This window comes from Puntigrus tetrazona, chromosome 23 (genome assembly GCF_018831695.1).
Source record: "Puntigrus tetrazona isolate hp1 chromosome 23, ASM1883169v1, whole genome shotgun sequence".
NCBI classification, from domain to species: domain Eukaryota; kingdom Metazoa; phylum Chordata; class Actinopteri; order Cypriniformes; family Cyprinidae; genus Puntigrus; species Puntigrus tetrazona.
Genome location: NC_056721.1, coordinates 10,176,261 through 10,196,004, shown reverse-complemented (window position 1 = coordinate 10,196,004; position 19,744 = coordinate 10,176,261). Strand labels below are relative to the sequence as shown.

Genomic DNA, 19,744 nt, shown 5'->3' with positions numbered 1-19,744 from the left:
GTGATGTGCATCTTGTTTTCGTGGCTGGTCTCAAAAACTGCGTAAAAACGAGCCACAAAGAGCCCTTAGCGCTGTGTTTTACTGGACTAAGTGTTTGGTGAAGCAGAGATTTGTCTCCCTCCATAAAACAGAGAGCTATGCATGCAAATAAGTGATGAGGAAGCCCAGAATCAAATTACCACGCTTCTGTGCTCAACCCAAACAATTAGAGATTCAGAAAGACAGAGACAGACAGCGAGAGCCAGCAGCAGTTGACTGTTAAAGCCGGGGCGACGCAGGACTGTCAGTATCAAATACGACCATCCTGTTGGTGTTATGGTCATAATTCATGCCAAACTCGTGAGACTTAAAAACGAGATTAAAGATGAAATGTTAAACAAATAGATTAAAGGTATAGAAATTGACAGCCTTACTAAAAAATGCATAGTTACATATCTATTACATAGTTAAAAAAAAAAAAAAAAAAAACAATATACGAGTTTTTGTAACATTATTTTCTTGACATATCAATCGTCTATAGTGTATTGAAATGGCAAAAATAGCATTGTTTAAGTATGAGAATATATTAAGTATACATATTAGTAATATTGGGTGCTGAATTTAGTTCATACTGACTTGAATGATTTTCTAAACAGATTTTTTTTTTTATTACTGCACTAATGAGAATTATATTTTTCCACAATTTATTTTATGAGAAAAATAATAAATAATAAAAATAAATGTACTTATTTGTCATAAAATTAAAGCATAAAGTTATAAGTTATTCAAACGATACATTGTTTTATTAACAAAATTCTTTTTATTTGTGTTTTATTTTTATTTCAGTTTAGTATATTAATTGTCATTACATTTCTTCATAAGATATAACTTCTGATTTGAAATGTGTAGATTCATTTCACACGTGACTTAGATTTGAAAACATGCAAGTCAGATAATTATTTGGTAGTGAGTCGACTTGATTTTAATATTTAATACAGAGTGTATGTAAATAGTCATGCACCAGCAAGCTTCTGCAGAAAAGTATTGCTTCTGTTTTTACCAACTTTCTCTCCCACACACACACACACACACACACACACACACATACACCCACCCACATATACACGGAATAGGCCACACAAGCAAAGTTCCTAGGCAACGACACTAACCTTTTGAGGGAATTAAGTGAGAACGGTGTGACCCTTTGTTAGCTCACATCACATGAGAGGAGTGGGTGTACCGGCTTCATTCTCACTGCCTTTTCCGTCGCATCGAGTTTTTTGAGCTCTATATCACTCGAGGAAGAACATGAACTACCTTTAAAGTGGATTGTACCATTGTTCTCGTGCTACCAAACTTTCATAAGAGGTTAGGTTATAGTACTCCTCCTATTCTTCAGACTAGAGCTTTGCATATGTTTGTTTGTTGGTTTTAAATATATGGCTAGTTTTCTGTGTTCACAGACACACGCAGAGTCACTGTTATGAAACTTTTATTTCTGCTACTATTATTAGTTGCTAAAAAAATAGATCTCTAGACGTAGACTTGCTTTAAATAGGTCACCCATTTATTCTCTGTCAAAGCTGTTTGGCTTGTGTTAAAAAGTTTGAAGATACCTTAATGAATGTGCACTGGAAGAAAAAACTTTAGCCTAGCATCTCCCTAGACTGCCTTTTTCCTTAATGAGAGTACTGATCCATTTTCCATTACAGATGAGACCCAGAAACATGAGGTTTCTATATAATACACACACACACATATATATAAAGACCCATTGTGTCTCATTTAGCCTCAGGTCCTTCAATCAACGCTATATGCTCACTGACAATCTTGTCAGCTGACATTGGATACGTTTTGAATGTTGTGCATAGTTGCGCTTTTTTTCTTTCAGCAAATAAAATAGAAAATGTGAATGTCAAATTTGTTTCTATCAGCTTTTCGCTGGATGATTCACAAAATGATTCTTTTAATCGGTAACACGACCGTTTTTGTTAGTCATTTGTCTTATGAGCAGAGTTGGGTTTTCTGCTCGCATAGTTTTGGTTTCTTAAATATGTCGCAGTGACTTCACTATGTGAATGAATGATTGATGATGTGACATGCTGTTTTACATAGCCAGGCTGGCATACATAATAGTGTCTAAACCAGGGTTTGGATTTTTAATACAGAAATAATAATGCTTAAATTTGAAATAGATTATTATTATTATTATTATTATTGTTATTTTTCATAAAACAGTGAAATATATTTAAGGTTTTAGAAAGAAATCTTTAATGCTCACCCAGGCTGTTATATTATTTAAATTTAAAATAGCTGTTTTCTATTTGAATATATTTTAGTAATATATTCCTGCTGTTCGAAGCTGAACAGCAAGTCTTCAGTGCCACGTTATTCTTCAGGAACCATCCTAATATGCTGTTTTGCTGCTCGAGAAACATTTCTTTATAACAAGATACATCATTTTTATATTTCCTTGGTGAACAACAATAATGTGCATATGCTGTAATTGGAATCTGGGCAGCATCCAGAATTTTTAATATATAACATACGCGACTACAAAACCAGTTCTAAGTGTCAATTTTTACATTTTTCATTGATGTATGGTTTATTAGGATAGGACATTATCCTAATAACCACACAACTATTTACAACTATTTAAATACCTGTTATCTAAAGGAAAATCTAAATATTGAGAATATCGCCTTTAAAGTTGTCCAAATAAAGTTCTTAGCGGTGCATATACTGCATACTATTCAAAAAATAAGCTTTGATATATTTACTGTTGGTTATTAATCTTTACTTTACTAGTCAATATTAAATGTGTGTTCTGAGTTTGTCACACCACTGAAAAATGTGTTATTAACCACCCAGTCAAATTTGAATGCTAAAAAAACGCGAAGTACATAAAATAAGCTATCTAAATAAGCTGCCCTCTTCTCTCAAACGCTGTGGGCGTGTCCGCTCTCGGCACTGAAACCACGCCCACTCAAGGCAAAGCTGTCTTCCTCAAGCAGCTTGATTTAAATAAGGAGACCAAGCTCAGTTTTTTTGTAAATTAGAGCAGTGCTTTTGGCTCCGATTTAGACCCGTCCAATAAATCCTGACCACCAAAATGGTGAAACATTTCTAACATTTCTAATGTTTACAAACAATTCTCAAAATTTACTTTACACAGACTTTAGTTTTGACCCATACAATGTATTTTTGCCTATTGTTAAGACTGGTTTTGTGGTCCAAGGTCACACTTATATTCAGTATGCAGAATGGTGTATGGTGTGACTAAACGGGACATATTTTTCTGTTCATTCATGAATAGCAAATTATTCAGACACATTTTACTCTTTGCTCAGCCTGAAAGAATAGGCCTAAATAATATTTTTCTACATCAGAAGGGCAAAAAGTAAACTTGCTACTTTCTTTTAAAACGGTTCTCTGTGTTCATGGATTATTTTATTATCGCATAGCCTTACAACATTCACACAAAAATGCAACAAACTGCATTCATTTTATCTGTCATTGTCAAAGCATTTATGGAATGTGCCACGGGGCGTGTTACGAGAATGGCAACAGTGTACATGCTTTGGGTCTAGGCCTAGAGCTTTTCTCTCACCATCAGTATCTTAGTGTCATGTGGTTATATTATGGGTTTTCCTTTTGTTTAAGTGCATAAAAACATCTTAATGCTTAAAAAGTGAAGACGGATATGGCTTTCATCTGCGTGTTTTCCTCTCGCTCTTTCAGTGTTATTCAGAGGCTCTGGCGTGATGTCAGACCCAGGCGAGTCGGATGACAGAGAGCTGAGGCCGGTAGACTTCATCCAGCTTCAGCAGTACATTGACTGTAAGTCTGTGATGCCCACACATCCCTCCCACTCTCACTAAACGCTCGGCCTCATTACAAACCATGACTCACTCTCGATCCTTAAGTGCGAAATGACACTTTATTCTCAGGGTCAAAAAAACATGCCAGTCGTGTGCATCCAAGACATCTGTGAGCCCAGTTTACTTACAGTTTACATGCATGCATTTACTTAAGTATTTTATACATAGACAGCTAGTATTATTATTATAGTCTTAGTGACATTACTTAGATGTTGATAATGTTACTAAAATAATGTAATTATGAAAGACAAGAATATCAAATGAAAATTAATTTTCTGCTTACACTTTATTGTTAAGGTGTCCTTGTTACTGTGTAATTATTCAATAAAGTACTTACTAATATTAAACAATGTACTTGATATAAGTTTAGGGATAGGAATGGGTTTGGTTTGGTTTGGTTGCTTGCATGTAATTATGCTTAGTTTACTGTTATTACTGTAATTTAAGTAATGTAGCGTGTATTAAAGACAACATGTTATCTCTCTAATTTTTATAGACCCTGAAAAGTGTGTTGATGTTAAAGAACAATCCTGTTTTATTATTCAGTAGTATTCTTAATAATGCACATTATCATTGTTAAGATGCTGTAAAAAGGACGAGATGTAAATAAAAGATGTATTTTCAATGCATGCGGTACTTTTTCATGTCCTTATCATATAGGCTATGTTTTAATATGTTGGATAAAATATTAAAATCACATGTATTTTTGCTTTTGCTATTTTTATTTATATTTATCTTGGACACATGTGCCTTAGCTATTTGTATGAAAGCATCTGATAAAATTTGTAAATGTAAAACAAGTGTAAATGTATAATTAAAAATTTCAGGTGTTTCGTTCTTTGAAAGCACTTCAGAATGAATTGTGCACTGGTTGCGCATATACTAAATATATTTAGGGTTTAAATCTTGCATAAAAATAAAACGACACATTCATTTGCAATTTAAAAGACTTTTGTCAAAATACACAGGATCATCATAAATACTTGTCCTGGTGAATTGCTTAAAATGTAATTCTTGCTGAAGACAATAACTGAAAAGGACTCTGACCAACAGCATTCAGGCATTATTCATAATTCATAATCATATAAAGAAGGTGAAATTTACAGAAAACAGTCAGAGTAAAGGACAGCTGCATGTATATAACATATGAGGACAGGACATGTCCATGAATAAGATGATATACGATCCTGCTATTTTGAACAGCCATTAATAGAGAAAGACATTTTTCATATCATGTAATTGCAGTATCTGTCCAGCAGGGGCTAACAGGGCCAGGCTAAGCAGCCAAACCTTGACCCCTCGGATATTATACCCACGTGTCTCATGCACGATTAATGCATTTTTATACAGTAAGGTTTTGTAGATACACGTCCTAAGTGTTTACCGAGTTCTTGCTAAGCCTGTTTTTCATACAGAGTTGATGCAGACAGTAACAGTTCATTAGAAGGTGTGATGTCTGTGGTTCTTTGTGCCAAAATGTCAACTTAGTCTTTTTTTCCTCTTTCTCTCTTTCTTTGCTTCCTCCCACTCACCCTGTCTATCTCTTCGCAGACTGCAGTCTAAAAGTAAAAGATGTGTTAAAGGAATTCAATGCAGATGGCAGGTTAGCCAAGTACAGACACGGAGAGGTGAGTGAACGGGCTGCCAGGGGCCAACTGTCAGCACTCTGCTTTTACAGCGTCTTAGTCCAATTACCCATGAACGGGTCCATCCATCTCTGTAATGTGAATCACTTCACGTCTGGTTAAGCATATCTGAGCTCATCCGCTGGACGATTCATGTTAACGTGTACCTGCTTAGTCAGTGAGTGCCATGTGCATTATGTGAAGCTGTAGTGGGTGGTTGCCAGGACATTTTTTCCTGCGGTTCCTATTCTCTGTGATTTTAAGAGCACCGCTACGCATTTACTAGAGTATTCTGCTGACCCGAGCCAAACAAGCTGATCCCAAAGTAGTTATGATGCAAATCAGAGGGATTTTTCAACCCGTTTTATCGGTTTGCAGACAAATATTGTCTAAAAGCACAGCTTTTTAACAAGCTGCATGATTTAGCCCTATAAAGCCTGTTGTATCTTGTCGATATAAGAATTTCTAAGGTCTCTAAAATGATCAAAACTTCAAAAAACGTGTTGCGCACAATCATCTATATGATATTTTGGTAAATCATTGACATGAACAAACCTTTAACTATGATTTTGCATCAATGTACTTCTTATTTGTCACTTATTATAATTTCTAATTAGGCATGACAATAAGCAAGTAGTTCACATTGAGTATAGGTGTTACTGAAAGTGTTACTGATATTTTATTAACAGGCTTTTGAAGAATGTTTTTCGCACATAAATAAGTTAATTTGTATCTCAATCGTCATTATTTTGCATTGCAAATGTTTTGCCCTACCCAACTGATATGTATATGCATTTTATGCAAGTAGTCTGTTATATAGTTAGAAAGATCTTATTGTTTTGTATCACAAGATATCAGAAGTTTATCACAAAAGCCTGATGTATTAAATATGATGCAAAACATAAAATACATATAAAAATGACATGTGTATTAAAATCCCAAATTCTATATATATGTATATATGTGTGTGTATGTGTGTATGTGTGTGTGTGTGTGTGTGTGTGTGTGTGTGTGTGTGTGTGTATATATATAAATATATATATATTACATTTCAGAAAGGTTCGATAAACTGTTTCATACTGTAAGTAAACACAACTGTAAAAGTTAAATAACAGGAGGTTCGGTGTAAAATGGAAAGAGATTGTCATAGTATTATAGCTCTTTAAAAAGATTTGCTATTCAGACATTCTCATGTTGCAAGATTTAGTCTGTATACTTGATATGTGCACTAGTTTTTCAGCTGACTATGTGCTGACTTGGCTCTCAAATACTGTAAATCAATGCTTCAAGAGATTTGTTTCTGTCATTTTTCTGTTTGTCTCACTCTACGTTTTATATTTTGCTTGTTGTGGGAGACTAAAGCAAAATAAACAACAAATTATGTCACAGAAGTCTTGTGTATGTTAGTATAACTGTAACATATCTTATATCTGGGTTTTCCTCTTTTTACACCAGATAGAACAGCAGTATCCTGAGGCCTTTGAAGTTTGAATAAAACTTACTGTGCTTTTTTTCTCCTATTAACTCTTTTAAAATCTAGGACAGGAGCGTCAGGAAGTGTTAGTAGAACTAGGATTAGGTTTGTAGTGCAGAATCTAATTGGATCTCTGTTACACCCCCCTGAGAAGGTTCCAGATAATTTTATGACTATATTAGTTTCCAATAATGTGTGCTTTCTGAATGATTACCAAAATAGATGTTATTAAAAAGCCCAATGATAAATTCCAAAAACTAAGTGTTTTAGTAGTTTGTGTTTGCGTATTTTGTTCTTTGAATGCGTAGCAGTCTTTAATGTACCACACTCATCCTTTATTGTATAAAATGAATTGTCTTTAGTGCATTGATGAGGAAGGTTTCCGCCTCTTCCTGAAGACATATTTGGAGGTGGAGGACTTCCCAACGGATCTGTGTCAGCGGCTGTTCAGATCCTTCCAGAACTCAGAGTCAGCAAAATCAGATGAAAACAGTGGGTCATGATTGTATATGTATACTGTTTACACATTCATACATGCACTACTATTCAAATGTTGTTGTTTTTTTATGCATTTAATAATTAAAATTAAGAATTTTATTTTTTTATTTTCATATATATGTGTGTGTGTGTGTGTGTGTGTATATATATATATATATATATATATATATATATATATATATATATATATATATATATACACACAGCATGCATATATATATATATATATATATATATATATATATATATATATATATATATATATACACACATGCATATATATATATATATATATATATATATATATATATATATATATATATATATATATATATATATATATATATATATATATATATATATATATATATATATATATATATATATATATATATATATATATATATATACACACACACACATTACATGATCAAATATTACAGACTTCAAACTTTTGAACGATAGTGTACATGTATAGGTCCCATGTATAAGCAAATCAACAAATTTAGTTACATAACAGGGAATCATATTTATTCATTTAAATCATTTATAAACCCTTTTATCTGTGTTTGTTCAATACAATGTTTGATAAAATGCTATAAGTCAGGATTTATGTTTACATTTTTTTTTTTGAATGTAAGGCTATCTTTGCTTTTCGCTTTTAGGGGAAGTATTTCTGAAGGATGTGTCCTGTTACTTCTCCCTCCTGGAAGACGGGCAGCCCAGGGACAAACTTGAATGTAAATATCAACTTTTTGCCACTTCAAATATATATATATAATGATTGTTGCCATCTTTGCAGTACATCTCCATGTTTTTTTCTTTCACAGTTGCCTTCAGACTCTATGACAGAGATGGCAACGGTGTCCTGGACAGTTCGGTGGGTGGTCTTAGCCTGAAATATAATCTACTTCCAATTCCTCATTATGTAACAAAACTGAATCATCATGCTCAAATTACATTTTTCAGTAATATCTGTAACCAGTCATGTTTCTGAAAAACAGGAAGTGGACCGCATTATTGCCCAGATGATGCACGCAGCAGATTATCTTGGATGGGATGTGTCTGAACTGAGGCCTGTGAGTTCTGTTTATGTGTGTGTCTGTGTCTGTGTGATATTTGCAGAGAAGAAGTGAAATGCCTGAGCGTTCGACAAGTTATTTCCATCTTAACCACACCTTCCTGAAGAGACATTCCTCCTCCTTTGGCATGAGTCAACTTGTTACAGGGCAAAATACCTGACAAGATTGATTGCATAATAGTGCTCCTTATGATTCAAATGAAGTGATGCTATAGTTACATCATATACTGTTCAGGTTACAACAGACACACATTAATACAAAAAGCTTATACTTTCTCATAACACATTGTACTTGTTCCCAGGTGCTGAAGGATATGATGACTGCAATTGACGCAGATAGCAGTGGAACAGTGTCATTACAGGAATGGGTGGAGGGGGGAATGAATAACGTCCCGCTGCTGGTTTTACTGGGACTGAAGGTAGGAAAACACCAGTATAAATTCTCAGTTTCATATGCAGTGTCAGAGAGCTGCTATTTTTGGAGTGTACAAGACAGTACCTCAGATTACACTGCCCAGGGGCAAAAAGAAAATTTTGTAGATGTATATATTAATTGCTCTCTGTTTTTCTGTTGTCTTGCTCGATCTCAAAATAGCATATCAAAAGCTTGCTGACTTTGCACTAGTGCAAGCAGCAGCAGTGTCACTTCCAGCACATACAGTGGTGTGAAAAAGTGTTGGCCCCCTTCCTGATGTTTAAAGTTTTTTTTTGCATGTTTGTCCCGGTTTCAGATCATCAAACGAATGTAAATATATATCAAAGATAACAGAGGTAAACACAACATGCAGTTTTTAAAGGAATCCAAACCCACATGGCCCTGTGTGTAAAAAGTGCATGCTTCCTAAACCTGCTGACTGCTTGGGTCACCCTTAGCTGTGACAACTGCAATCAAGCATTTGTGACAACTTGTAATGAGTCTGTTACAGTGCTGTGGAGGAGTTTTGGCCCGCTCATCTTTGCAGAATTGTTGTAATTCAGCTGCATTGGAGGGTTTGAGAGCCTTTTTAAGGTCACACCACAGCATCTCAATAGGATGCAGGTCAGGACTTTGACTAGGCCGCTCTAAAGTCTTCATTTTGTTTTTCTTCAGCCATTCAGAGATGGACTTGCTGGTGTGTTTTGGATCATTGTCCTGCAGAACCCAGCTTTAGGTCACATGTGGCCATATTTTACTGTTGGTATAATGTTCTTTTTCTGAAATGCTGTGTTAGTTTTACAACACCTTCCAAAACGTTTAACTTTTGTCTTGTCAGTCCACAGAGTATTTAATACTTTGATGATCTGAAACATCATGCAACAACCATGCAAAACATATATTTTGTTGAATTAATTAATTTATTATTTGGTTTAGTTTTGTGGTCAAATATAAGTATGATTTCAAAGGATTAAATTACATTTTAAAATACATTAAAATGGAAAACATATATTTTAAATTATGAAAAAATATATATTTTAAAATTTTACATTCAGTATTATTTTACATTTTTATTTTTAACAAGCACATGGTTGTGGTGCACAAGTGTCCATACCCTTTTGCCAGTATAGTCATCACACCTACACTGAATTTGTCAGTGGTAAACCCATATAGATTTTTAAATAATCTAACTATTGTATGGTGGTTCACAACCAGGAGACATGCACATACCAGCAGTAAAGTGCAAATAAACTCATGAATTTTTGCAAACCATGCCTTGCATCTCATTAGCACATCATGCATAAGATCTACTTTACATGACATCTCATTAAAATAAGCATGCGTATAAGTAAGGCATGCGTTCAGAATATCCCTGACATGCATTTATTCACGCAAGCCACTTGGCAGCTTCAAAATGCAAGCTCAAGCTAGCATCCAGCAAGTAACACTAGAGCAGTAGCTGGCTTCACGCTCCTTCGAACTCCCAAGACTCTTGTGTCTGTCCACACTGTGCTAGTGCATGACCTGGAGACAAGCCACAGAGTTAACAGCAACGTTTTTTTCATGACTAACTACAGTTCAACCTTCAAATGCAGCGACACGTTCGCACCAGAAATGTGCTTTTAGCGCTAATAAGAATGGTTCGCAGTTAAACCACATAGGCAAAGTCAGTGCGGAAATTACAGCTTCGAGATGTTCGCCGTTACCACCAGCGGTAATAGTCTGCTACAGCAAATGTTTGTACCGTCATGTAGCTTATTTTAATCGCATGAATTTAGTCATCCTAAACTTATATCCCCGTCTTGCGTTTGTGAGCCAGAGCTTTGTATCACGGTAATGCTTTGATTTCACATCATGTATCAAAAATACATAAATGAATCAAAGCCAGGGACTTCCCCGTGTGCTATTTCCACCTGCCCAAGTGGCACAAGGGGGCTATGTTGAGCCATCAGGCCCAGTTACAGAATGGCTGTGTGGGCTACAGTTTCTGACCTCTTGTTCAGCCGCCCAAAGTTCCCGCCTGAGTCATCCAAACCAATAATATTCTGACTTATTAATATTTTTCTGATGTGACTGCATGAGTCAATGTCCTCAGCCCACCCTAACCACCTCCAGCCGACCGTTGAATTCATAAAGAATAGCCAGTAGGTGTAAGATAAGGAAGCAATGGGAAATAAACAAGAAAGCGACACTATTGTGAGTCACTGAGTGGTTCAAAAACACTTTCCACTGATTAGTATTACGCTTGTGTTGTCATCTGTTTTTTTAATAGATAAGTACATTTCCTATTTATGAAAGGTTTTTGTCCAAAACTATGTCATCATTTATCGCTCTAATGTTATTTCAGTACTGTTTGCTGTTTTTTTTTTTTTTTTGCGTGTGAAATGCAGGAGGAGAATTTCTGTGAATCTTCACGCATGTTTTTTCCAGAGGCAAAAAAACACACACCAAAAAAGTAGTTCAAGTGATTCAGAGGATATATTATTAAGTCATATTGTATCACAGCTAAACTTTACATCCAGTAATCTGCAACTCATTCAGAGAGCTGAACGAGCTGATTCTTTTAACTGAACCAGGCGATCCAGTTCAGAAATCAAACTGATTTGTTCATGAAATACAATGTGGTGCAGTGACATTAACAGAATTTCTTATTGTGTAAATAGTTGATCTTATAGTGATATAGGAAGCACAGCACACACAGCACTTTCAAAACCAAGGATATTCTTATTTGTCAATGCAGTTAATTTTTACACTAGCTAACTTAAAATTGGAGGTCTCAATGTAGGTCTTTCATCCTAATGCTACATTTCCAAATTGTATGGGAATAAAATGCCTATTGAAATATTCCTGTGAATATTTAATGCCTGAACAAACCTTTATAGGTACAGTATGTAAAATAGCGATGCAAAGGCATTTCGCCACAGAACACACATTTCAGAGTAGAATTACTGGCTATAGCATTATTTTTGAGAGAAACGGCTATGTAAACATAACTTGTTTACTAAATGTATACATATTATGTTATTTAAAAAAACTTTAAAAGAGTAAAAAACCTACATACAGCACCTTTAATGATTGGTTCGTGCTGGTTTGAAATGCAATGAGTGAATTATGACAAAATTTAGAATTTTGGATGAACTATCCCTTTAAGACATTAATTTAAACTCATGTTTTGTCATGAGGCTATACATTTGTTTCTTTGCCTTTCTTTACTTTGTTTTACTACATATAACATTTTGGTTAGTGGCAGATTAAAGCAATGCGATTCCTCAGTTTCATTAAAAAAAAAAAAAAAAAAAAAAAAATATATATATATATATATATATATATATATATATATATACACACACACACATATTGATATATACAAAAAAGATTTCTGACGTGATGTTTTGCTTTTCCAAGATGACCCAAAGAGACGGCCAGCACCTGTGGAGGATGAAACATTTCAACAAGCCCGTGTACTGCAATGTCTGTCAGAATATGCTTCTGGGGCTGCGCAAACAGGGTCTCTGCTGCACCTGTGAGTGGAATTCTGGGTAATTTACAAGAAAGGTTCATAGATTGCTTTGCAAATGTAATCAGTATTTTTAGACCGCCAAGGAAATGTTTCATTTTAACAATTAAAATGCAAAGATTTTCAAGATATAGTCCAGAAATAATTCCAGTATACCAATGCCTTTTGTGGTTTATTTACCTAGCTATATAGTTATGTATAATCTTGCAAACCCATATGTTTAGTTGATTCAGTTCAGGTGTCACAATCGTTTGCTATCATACACAGGCTGCAAATACACAGTCCATGGTCGGTGTGCAAATAAAAACCCGGCTCCGTGCACTCGCACATATGTGATGTCAAAGAAAGAGACAGGGGTAAGAACACTTTTGTTTATTTTTTATTTTTTATTTAATCCTATCCCATCATTGCATGGCATAATAAATGTAAATAATGTAAAAAAGTAAATACATCATAATATGTCATGCATACAGCATAAAAAATGCACAGCTTTTGATGCTACCTGTATATATTATGTAGTGTTTATAAAATTGCATTTTAAAAATGTACAGAATAAGAATTAGAGAAAAAAAGGGAGCAATAAATAAAGTAAATTAAAAGAACATATTTTAATAACCACATATCCTTTAAATAGTGTAAAAACATTTATTTAAATAGCTTTCTTATTTATTATTGTCAGACAGAACCTACCTTAAGCATCTTCTATAAGCTGTTTTCTTCAGTACTGCCGTCAAGTGGACACTACAAATGTAAATAGCATATGTGCATCTAATTTGGTTGCATGCAGAGTGCAATCCATGACTGGGTGAGTGGAAACTGTGATTCTGGGAAGTGTGACCGGTGTCAGAAGAAGATAAAGAGCTTGCACGGTCTCACTGGGAAACGATGCGTCTGGTGTCACACCATGGTGAGACATTCTGAAAAGCTACAATACATAATTGCCGAAAATGTTTATATAATAAAAGATTAAGGTGTACATAGCAGCATTAGGTAAAATAGAAATGCATTTAAGAATCATAATTGATCAAATATCACAAATGAAGCAGGTCAATGTCATTTTCACTCTGGTTCATAGTTTTTCCTTACATGGATTTTTACTGTCATATTTTAGAGACATGACGAGTGTGCAACCAAGGAACCCTTTGAATGTGATTGTGGCCCTTTCAGAGATCATATCTTACCACCGTGGGCCATTTATCCTGTCATCAAGGTAATGCAAGTTAATGCTCGTCTGGAAGACCTACTTAATATATATATATATATATATATATATATATATATATATATATATATATATATATATATATATATGCTTACTTGTACACTTTTATTATTTTCTTTTAACGATTAAATATAATATAATATAATATAATGATTTACCCTCTTATAAAATTTTTTGCACCCTTAGATTCCAGATTTTCTAATATTAGTTCAAATATTGTCAAATATTTATCCTCAGAAACCATATGTCAGTGGAGCTTATTTATTCAGCTTTCAGATTGTATTATAAATCTCAATTTCCAAAAATTGTCTTATGACTGTATTTGTGGTTCAGGGTCACATACATAGCATATATTGGATCTTTATTGGAGGATAAAAATAGCAGGCAATGTTTAATAACTCTGGAAAAGCACAAAAGTAACTTGATAGATATTTTAAATATTAAAAAAATTAGAGGTCTGCTTTAATAGAAGGCAAAAGCAGAGAATAATTGTGATTTCATTCTCCCTTTTATCCTGGGTTCTTTGTTTCCTCACATAGGAGAGGCCGAACTGCATAAAGAACGGCTGCGCATTTGCAAGTGATGACAGTGACCACAACACTACACCTGATGGACAGGTACTACAGGTAAGACACGGCCTAGACTGTTTTTTATGTTTCAGCGTTGCCAGGTAGAGACAAAAGATACAGAATGAAACAAATACACAACTTTCTGTACCCAAACAGATAAACCCAATTCCTGACACTCATCCTCTTTTGGTGTTTGTGAATCCTAAAAGTGGCGGTAAACAGGGGGAGAGGTGAGAACACTTCCTTCCATCCGTCAATCACTTGTTGTCTAATTGTCTGTGTGTCTTCGATATGACTTAAATCATAATTTTACATTCACAATGTGTGATCTTACAGAGTCCTTCGGAAATTCCAGTACTTGTTGAATCCTCGGCAGGTTTATAACCTTTCCAATGGTGGACCAGGACCAGGGTAGGGATTTTACTACCATTTCAGCATATGTATGTCTTTATTCATGTCCTGGATCCACTTGGCTGAACTTGTGGACAACTAACTATTAAAAATTAATGAAGATTTAAAAACGCATAATGCATGAGCCACATTTTGCATTTCATAAATGTGCATGATGATAAATTGGGTTTAATGCTTTAACAGAAGCTTGTAAAAAAAAAGCTTTTCTTTCATTTCCAAATCAGGTTATGTTTCTTCAGAGATCTTCCGGACTATAGAATATTAGTTTGTGGCGGTGATGGCACAGTTGGCTGGATCCTTGATGCTATAGGTCGGAAGCCAAATCAAACATACATTGTGTGATGCTCAAAGCAAAACAAAAGAGTATATGTACCTGTATGTTTAGCTCTCATTTCACTTTTGACCAAATGTTCCTTTCAATTCCTCATAAAGACAAAGCCAACTTGCCAATGCGCCCCCCGGTGGCCGTGCTTCCTCTTGGCACAGGAAATGATCTTGCGCGCTGTCTTCGATGGGGAGGAGGTAAGGGCAACTTGAACTTGTGCTTTTGTGTATATATTTAGTATATTTATTTATGTATATGCAGAAGTTGAAATTGAAACTTGAACATGTGCTTTTATTTAGCGTTTCTTTCTGTTGTAATGTTATAGGTTATGATGGTGTGGACCTGGGCCGGATCCTGAAGGACATTGAGGGCAGTTCTGTGGTTCATATGGATCGCTGGAGCATACAGGTCACCCTGGAGGACAGTCAGGAGAGAGGTGACCCTGTGCCCTACGAGATCATCAACAACTACTTCTCCATTGGAGTGGTATGATACATACAGTACTGCATTCATCTGACCTGCATTATATTCACTTTCATACAGTTTCAATTCTTTTATTTTTGCTTCTCTGCCAATATACAGTGTTATTTAAAAAGCTTTGTTATTTAGCTCCTAGTATATTTATCATTCTCACTGTATTCGTTGTTTGTGGAACAGGACGCCTCCATTGCTCACCGCTTCCACACCATGAGGGAGAAACACCCGCAGAAATTTAACAGCAGGTGGGCATGTTGCACACTAGGACAGAATCAAAGTCTCCTCATTTTAAAATATGATTTAAGACAATAACTCGGTATTAGATTGACAAGATTTGATGTAAATTATTTGTAGGAAACTTTAAACAAATTGTATTTATTAATTAATATCATTTTAAAATGTATTGAAAACCATTGTAAATGTAGGTTAGTCGTTTAAATTAAATCAAATGGTTTTCTTTTAAAAAAAAAAAACATTAAATTTTGCAGGTTTTTTTATTTCATTACTGGAAGGAAAAAATATAAATTATAACTGTAATAAAGATAATATAATATTGCTTTTTTAAAATTAGATATGAATTCAGCAAAAGTGCTTTAATTGTAATTAAAAGCAAATCATAAATACCATCAACAAAATGATCAGCAATGAGTCTTAATTTTCCTGCATGTATTCTTTCTTACAGAATGAAGAACAAACTGTGGTATTTTGAATTTGCCACATCTGAGACGATCTCAGCATCTTGTAAAAAACTCAAGGAGTGTCTCACCATTGAGGTAAGAAAAAAAACGCCTTACAAAAAAGGATCACACTCCCATCTAAGTTCAAAGAGGTTATTGATCATCTAGCTACCCTTGCTCCATCTTTCCTTGTGTTGAAAGCCCATCAAAAGGCATCAACTTAAAAGCATGAGCACAGTGAGGGCATTAGAGTGCTAACACCTGTTATTAACCTGCTTCTGGTATTAGTCGTCTGTCAGAGCTCAAGCCAGGAACATTTCAATCTACCAGATCAGGGGCATTAATTCAGAATATGAAGCAAATGCAATTCATTACTTAAAAATCTGCTTACGTACGTTAAAAGTATTCAGCTAGAAATCATTTCGAATATGAAAAACGTAACAGAACTGACCCAGCGCCTCTGTCTGCACTTATCCAGTGTTGCGGGACACAGTTGGATCTCAGTAGCCTTTCTCTGGAAGGCATCGCCGTCCTCAACATACCCAGCATGCACGGCGGCTCTAACCTGTGGGGTGAAGCCAAAAAAAGTGACCGAGCGGAACCGGACTTGCCCGCAGTCATAGTAGACCCCGAAGTCTTAAAAGTGAGCCCACAAGGTACGTTTCCTTCAGTGTGGGGAGAAACGTTTAATATGAAGATTATCCAAAAAAACTCAACAGACTGTCTCCAAACAGACATGAGCGACAAACGCGTGGAGCTGGTGGGACTGGAAGGAGCCATGGAGATGGGACAGATATACACAGGGCTGAAGAGCGCAGTCCGACTCGCCAAAACATCTCAGATTACCATCAGGTGAGACAAGCGCTTTCCAGCAAATGGCGGCAATTGTCTTTAAACAAGGTCAGGCTGGCACAAACAGGTCGTGACATGCTCAGACGTGTTCAACTGTCTAGGCTACATGCATTTGCATACTCGTTTGTTCGCTTTATTTTTCAAAAGTACAACATTTAAATTCTTTTGTAAATAAATGGGGATGGCCAATTTATTCTGTAACACCAATATTGAGTCAGATGTGAATGTGTGCAGTCAGTCACCCGGGCAGTTGCCCATTATATGATTCACTGGTTATTTTTGTTTCTAAAATTATACCTAATTGTTTTATTAAATAATGTACACTCATTTATAGGACAAAGAAGCCTTTGCCCATGCAGATTGATGGAGAACCGTGGATGCAGCCACCTTGTACTGTAAGCCCACTATATGTTTCTAAGCACTTTACTTTGATTCATCCAGGTGACTCTTGTGAACCGATTTATTAATATTTGTTGTATATCTTTCTGCTGGTTACACTGTGGTAATAATAAGTGAAAGTTGTTTTTTTTTGTGGTGAATCGTTTGATTCATTCACTCAACTCAACCAAGTCAAGTCTTATCACACTTTGTGTCTACAAATCTACTAACCAACTCCATGAACAACCTCCATGAAGTGCTGTTTCTTAAAAAAAACTATAAAACCAACAACAATCTAATCACCTCATTTTTAGTCAATGATAAGGATTTGTTTAAAAAAATACATCTAAAAAGGAATTCAAATCACAAACATCATCTGAGATTGACTTCTGTTTTTTTATTCTTCCTCAGATTCAAATCACACACAAAAACCAAGCCAGTATGCTGATGGGCCCTCAAGCCAAATCTGGCTTTTTCAACCTGAAATAAGAGTCTACCTGCGCTTGAAGATGATTCAGTTCGCTTTGAAACTCTGTGTGCATTAACAAGGACTCTGAAGCTTATGACAGTGTATGTAAATTTTGCAGCAAATGCTTAATAAGGTTTTAGCGCTTACTCAAATCCTTGTGTGTTTTTCTAGATTATACATGAGGTACAAAATCTTCACTAGACCATCTTAACATCAAATATGCTCTCTTTAAAGAAATGTAGTGCTCTTAAACAGTAGCTCATGCATTTTTGCATGCATTTTTTTTTGCTGTGATACACATATCACGTGCACAGTTCATTCCAAGTAAATAGGTTGGATATTTGTTTTAAGATTATGTAGATATACATAAAAATATGCATCACTCTTATGTATCCAGTGTATGAATCAAGGTTTGATGCACAGTGACTTTGCTGTATAGGTGGTTTAAATATTAGAGATAGATCTTTGCAAACTGCACACTGCTTTTAGTTATTCCTTTAGATTTTTTTCTCGGCTACTTTCACTAATTTACCTATCATGAATGTCAGGTTACTCCAGGTTAAAAAGTTACTATTGTGATCTTTACCAGAACAATGACTAGGTTTAGAAAAATGAAATATTAAAAGCTTTATGAGACATCTAATTTATTTGCTGTTAAAAAGTAAACCTCTAAAATTGTAGGTGCAATGCTAAGATTTCAAACCAACAGTATGTTAACTCATTTTATTAGGTTATTCGCATTGTATTAAGAATGTATCAAGTCAGTTGTGTAAAACTGATTTTGTAACATTTCGTACAGTTACACAGTCAGCAGTTTTCCTTCAGATAACTCAATGGGCAAAATTGTAAAGGTTTTAGATAGCACATTTATGGTACTCTGGCAGGCATTTTAATTTCATGTTGCTCCTGAGAATGTAGAATCTCTTCATTTTGTGAATTTGTCTGAATAAACATTTCAATGTTAAATGATCTGCAGTGTATCTCTTTGTTTTGATGAAGGTTTCATCATGTTATAGTTTGCCTCAACACTCATAAGGTGTTTACTTAAAAGCACTAGAGGGCGCTATCTGTTTGACTAATTTTACACGAGCCTGATCAGCCATAGGGTTTAAGTGCTAAGTTTTTTCATATACCAATAATCATTTATTTATTAAATTTATTTAGTATATCATATATTTAGTATATTTTATATATTGTCCTATAAATATATACTTTAGCCCCAATTAATAATACATATGAATAAAAACAAATTCTGAAATTGTGTGGCCAAATGTTTTATTATATCTAATCTAATTTCAAAGATCTGCATATTTTCACCATGCAGTTCTAACGATGACTAATTCTGATTTGTGGATGAATTGTTTTGTTGAATCGAATCTTTTACAAGAATCGGTTCACAAAACGACAACGTGGTTCTTGAGTGAACAACTCATGATTCAGTGAACCGCTGAATGGTGTTGCTAAAAGTTACTGGCATATTCAAATAGTAGATATATGTATCTGAAAATATGTTTATTCAAGTTTTACCAACTCACACATAAACCTCTGAGCTGGTATTTTATTTATTGGGCAACAATTCTAAAAAAATGAAATAAAGTTAAGTAATGATGCAAAGTATACTTGTCGTATTAATTAGTAATTAGTAACTACTACTACTACTACTACTACTAATAATAATAATAATAATTATCATTATTATTATCATTATTGTTATTGTTATTATTATTATAAATGTTTACAATCGTACATCTTGACATCTTAAGAATCTCTTTTCGAAACAGTTTATGAACGAACTGTTCTAACGAACCGATTCGCTGAAATGAGTCAATCTCGCCCTCAATGACACAAACATAGCATTTGTTGACCATGGCGGTCGAACACATAAAACTGTACT

The 19,744-nt window shown here is 34.8% G+C and overlaps 1 protein-coding gene across 1 annotated transcript in view; it reads left to right on the top strand.

Annotated features, from left to right (window-relative positions):
- Positions 1-18,819, top strand: part of dgkaa (diacylglycerol kinase, alpha a) — a 25,622-nt gene extending 6,803 nt beyond the window's left edge. The window contains exons 2-24 of the mRNA XM_043224480.1: positions 3,721-3,819; positions 5,412-5,488; positions 7,322-7,451; positions 8,123-8,197; positions 8,288-8,337; positions 8,462-8,536; positions 8,841-8,957; positions 12,359-12,476; positions 12,738-12,826; positions 13,258-13,377; positions 13,582-13,680; positions 14,232-14,318; positions 14,418-14,491; positions 14,598-14,672; positions 14,897-14,982; positions 15,105-15,194; positions 15,323-15,483; positions 15,655-15,719; positions 16,157-16,247; positions 16,630-16,807; positions 16,886-17,003; positions 17,338-17,398; positions 17,793-18,819. Coding sequence (XP_043080415.1) covers positions 3,744-3,819; positions 5,412-5,488; positions 7,322-7,451; positions 8,123-8,197; positions 8,288-8,337; positions 8,462-8,536; positions 8,841-8,957; positions 12,359-12,476; positions 12,738-12,826; positions 13,258-13,377; positions 13,582-13,680; positions 14,232-14,318; positions 14,418-14,491; positions 14,598-14,672; positions 14,897-14,982; positions 15,105-15,194; positions 15,323-15,483; positions 15,655-15,719; positions 16,157-16,247; positions 16,630-16,807; positions 16,886-17,003; positions 17,338-17,398; positions 17,793-17,870 — 2,190 coding nt within the window. The 5' untranslated portion in view covers positions 3,721-3,743 and the 3' untranslated portion in view covers positions 17,871-18,819. The remainder of the gene's footprint in view (positions 1-3,720; positions 3,820-5,411; positions 5,489-7,321; positions 7,452-8,122; positions 8,198-8,287; positions 8,338-8,461; positions 8,537-8,840; positions 8,958-12,358; positions 12,477-12,737; positions 12,827-13,257; positions 13,378-13,581; positions 13,681-14,231; positions 14,319-14,417; positions 14,492-14,597; positions 14,673-14,896; positions 14,983-15,104; positions 15,195-15,322; positions 15,484-15,654; positions 15,720-16,156; positions 16,248-16,629; positions 16,808-16,885; positions 17,004-17,337; positions 17,399-17,792) is intronic.
- Positions 18,820-19,744: the final 925 nt, after the last annotated feature.